At 38.6% G+C, this 4,273-nt stretch overlaps 2 protein-coding genes across 2 annotated transcripts in view; both read left to right on the top strand.

The window, feature by feature from the left end:
* LOC113215362 (xenotropic and polytropic retrovirus receptor 1-like) overlaps nucleotides 1–4,273 on the top strand; it is a 41,227-nt gene that overhangs the window by 19,898 nt on the left and 17,056 nt on the right. The gene's annotated exons all lie outside the window — the stretch shown is intronic.
* On the top strand, nucleotides 7–4,267 carry LOC113211531 (uncharacterized). The gene has a single exon (XM_026429924.2). The coding sequence runs from the start codon at nucleotides 460–462 to the stop codon at nucleotides 4,024–4,026; it is 3,567 nt and encodes a 1,188-aa protein (XP_026285709.2). The 5' UTR covers nucleotides 7–459; the 3' UTR covers nucleotides 4,027–4,267.

Raw genomic sequence — 4,273 nt, 5'->3', positions numbered from 1 at the left:
CATGGGCCCAAATCCTCCATCTCCAAGCCGCGTGCAGAAGCAAAGCCGTGTAGTGCAGTGCAGTGTCCTAAGTGCCCGAAACAATTCAAGCATAAAAGGAACCTTGATCGTCATCAGAGGGAGAGCCACTCAGATAAAACCTTCAAGTGTCCAAAGTGTGCAAAAGTGTTCAAAAACCATCGTACATTGAATCATCACCAGAAGCATGCACATAAATTTAAGTGTAGAATCTGTAAGGAAGTGTTTGCATCAGTGATTTTGCTTCTCAAACATAAAAATAAGGAACACATTGGCAAACGTAAACTTGTATGTGATGGGTGTGTGCGTCGTTTCAACACGTCTACGGCGCTGAGGTTTCATGTGCGCATCTGTGCAGCGAAGAAAGTGAAACTCAAGCGCTCTCAAAGATCGCGTGAAATAGTGCTCAAGAAATCTGTGGTGCCTGCCAAGGAGAAGCATATGGACGGTGGTGAAGCATGGGAAACAACGAGCGCTATCCAGGGTGACGCTCGGGTGCATAATGTGACTGTCACAGACAAAAATGATTTGCAACTGACTCTGATTAAAAATCAACATAGTATGCATGATCTTCTAAGGAAGGATCTTCTGGACTTGCGTCAAATGAAGTGGTACATTACCGCATTCATACGGTGTCAGTTAGAAGAAGATCCACAATCCTTGCGCTACATGCGATGTGTGCCGATCATAACATTGCGAGAGGATGAGTTAGTAGAACAAATTCAAGAAGCAATTCTAGGTGTTGTAAATAACTTTGATAAATGTCAGGCCGAGGGATCACAAATTCTATTTGATTGTGTTGATAGATTGGAGATAAGAGTAGCAAAATATTCACCCCTGAAAGGCTCGTCATATCTCCCTCTGCCAAAGCACCTACAAAACAGCAATAAAGGGTTAATCAACATTCAAAATTTCAATGACGAAAAGTGCTTTCTATATTGCTGTTTAGCTGCTATCAATCTTCCTGAGGGTCACCCAGAGAGAGTTAGTAAGTATCGGGGGCGGTTGAATGAGCTTAATTTTAGGGGGATCAAGTTTCCAGTAAGCATACCTGACATTACGAAATTTGAGAAACAAAACCCCGGCTATAGTGTAAATGTGTTTGGATTGGAGGAGGAAAAGCATGTTGTTCCGCTCCGTATATCAAAAGTTGTAAATGGTATAGTTATTAATACACTGTTATTGCGTGGAGAGGATGAAGAAGATGAATGCCATTACGTGCTAATCAAAAATCTGTCAGCATTTCTTTGTTGTGTTATGAAGCAAAACAGGACGTTATTTTGGTGTGAGAATTGTTTGATGCCTTGTTACTCTCAGGAAAAATATCAGCGACACAAACCATTATGTCTTTTAAACACCCCTCAAGTTGTAAAGATGCCGCAGGAGCGAGACTCAGTTATGAGATTTCGTCAGTTTGGTCATCAAATGCATCATGATTTTGTAGTGTATGCTGATTTTGAAAGTATTATTGTACCACTAAACACACCATTGCCTGATCCAAGTGTATCTGCTACCACGAAAACCAGTTGTCATGTTCCATGTGGTTTCTGTTATATAATTGTTAAAGCTGATGGAAGTCTTTTGAAGGAGCCTGTGCTGGTCCATGGAAAAGAGAATCTTGTACAACGCTTCTTAATGTGTTTGAAAGAGGAGGAGGAGCATATAACTAAACTAAGAGGTGATCTGTATGAAATTGATATGAGTGCAGAGCAGGAAGCAGAGTTCCAGAAAGCAACAAATTGTTATTTGTGTGGAGAGACGATTCCTCGTCAAGACGTGAAAAAAGTACGGGACCATGATTGGTCCAAACCTTCATGTAACTACAGAGGTGCTGCATGTCAATACCCCTGCAATCTTAATCTGAAGAGAAAAAGTTATATACCTGTTATGATGCATAATTTAAAGAATTATGATGCACATTTGATTATATCTGAAATAGGCGTGTTAAGTGACGGCAGTGATGTATCGGTCATTCCTAAAAACAAGGAAAAGTACATAGGCTTTCAGTGGGGCAAACTAAGGTTCTTGGATAGCCTTGGTTTTTTAAACAGCAGTCTGGAAAAGTTAGTGGCGGATCTAGCCCCCGAAGAAATGCACTCTCTAAAAGCAATATTTCCAAATGAGAATGAACGCAATCTTGTAACCAGAAAGGGCGTGTATCCTTACAGTTACTTTGATTGCTTTGAAAAATTTGAAGAAACATGTCTGCCACCAATTGAATGTTTTAAAAATGATTTAACAGGGGAGAATATTAAGCCAGAAGATTATCAGCATGCTGTTAATGTCTTTCAGACATTTAAACTGAGCTCTCTAAGAGAATTCCATGATTTGTACTTGTTAACAGATGTCCTTTTACTATCAGATTGTATGGAAAATTTCAGAAAGATTGCTATGGAGCATTACAAGCTTGATCCGGTTCACTATTTCACTACACCAGGGTTGGCATTCTCTGCTAGCCTTCTCTACACAAAGCAGCGTCTAGAACTCATTGACGATATCGAGATCCATCTTATGTTTGAACGGGGAATGCGTGGTGGTGTGGCCAGCATTAACCATCGATATGTGAAAAGTAATAATCCTTACATACCAGAGACCTATTGTGCAGATGAACCACACTCTTATATTATGTACTATGATGCAAATTCCTTGTATTCAACAGCGTTATGTGAAAAGTTGCCAATTGGTGGCTTTCGATTTCTGACTGACAGAGAAATTGACGAGTTTGACGTAACAAAAATCAACCCCGAGTCTGATATTGGGTACCTGTTTGAGGTTGATCTCGAGTATCCCACTGAACTACATGATAAGCACAATGACTATCCCCTTGCACCCGAACACGTGGAACCTCAATACAAAGACTTGTCAAAATTACAGAAAAAACTTGTCAGAGATTACGAGTTGTCAAGAAAAAGCACAAAAAAATTGATTCCCACCTTGTCTGATAAAAAAAATTATGTACTTCTAGGAGACCTATTGTTACTTTATGCGCAGTTGGGATTAAAGGTTAAAAAGATTCACAGAGTTATTGAGTTTGAACAAAAGGCTTGGCTGAAACCTTTTATTGAACACAATATAAACATGCGCAAAAAAGCTACATCAGACTTTCAAAAATCATTCTGGAAATTAATGTGTAACTCTGTATTTGGTAAAACTTGTGAGGCTGTTAGGAATCATAGGAGTGTAGTACTTACTAAGGAGAGAGAAAAGTTCCGTAAACTTGTAAGAAGCCCACTGTTCCATAGTTTTGATATATTCAATCATGGTCTTGTCTGTGTTGAGAGAAAAAAGGCGAGAATTGTACTTAATCGTCCCCTATTTGTAGGACAATCCTGTCTAGATATAAGTAAATATATTATGTATGGGTTCTATTACTATGTGCTTAAAGCTAAGTATGGTGATAATATAAGGGTCTGTGCCACGGATACTGACTCGTTGATCGTGCATGTATTTACAGACGACATTTATGCTGATATGAGTGAAATGAGTGAGCATTTCGATACTTCAGATTATCCAACATCCCACCCTCTGTACAGCTTACAAAACAAAAAAGTTATGGGAAAGTTCAAGGATGAAATGAATTCAGAGCCAATCATCTCCTTTATAGGTTTGAGAGCTAAAATGTACAGCTTCAAAACTAAGGCACACAAGGAGAAATCAGTAGGAAAAGGCATACCAAGAGCTGCTCTGAAATCTCAACTTTGTTTTGAAGATTATCAAAATTGTATCACCCAATTTAAGCGTAAAAGTGTTAATTTTTCAAAAATTGCTACAGATCGAAAACATAATGTATACACTACATATTCTACAAAGAGGGGATTAAGTTGTTACGATGATAAAAGGTACATCTTGAATGATAATATTAGCACGCTTGCTCATGGTCACTACAAGATTAAATCTCTAAATGCAGTGCATAATGATGAATGCACTTCTGATACTGATGATGAAGATGATGAAGGGGCTAGGAATTTAAGAGAGTTAATACTCTTGCAAGAAGAAATGTCTATGTAAGTTGTTCTTGTAAATATGGGTAACAAAGGAAATAAAATATTGAAAAAAATCCAGTTTTTCTCTTATACACACCTCTATAAAATATGCAAATTTAAAAATCAATTGACACTCACATGACGGACAGAGGTGACAGTTGAGGCTGAGTTATGTCACACAGTATAAAAGACGGGAGAGAACTGACCAAGTCATCATTTCATCCCCAGCTGCTGAGAAGGTAAAGTCCAATCATGTGGCGTATGCGGCATCC

The sequence above is a fragment of the Frankliniella occidentalis genome, unplaced genomic scaffold (assembly GCF_000697945.3).
Source record: "Frankliniella occidentalis isolate FOCC.00 unplaced genomic scaffold, Focc_3.1 Scaffold301, whole genome shotgun sequence".
In the NCBI taxonomy this organism is placed as follows: Eukaryota; Metazoa; Arthropoda; class Insecta; order Thysanoptera; family Thripidae; genus Frankliniella; species Frankliniella occidentalis.
Note: the sequence above shows the minus strand (reverse complement) of the source record. Positions and strands in the feature narration are given on the sequence as shown.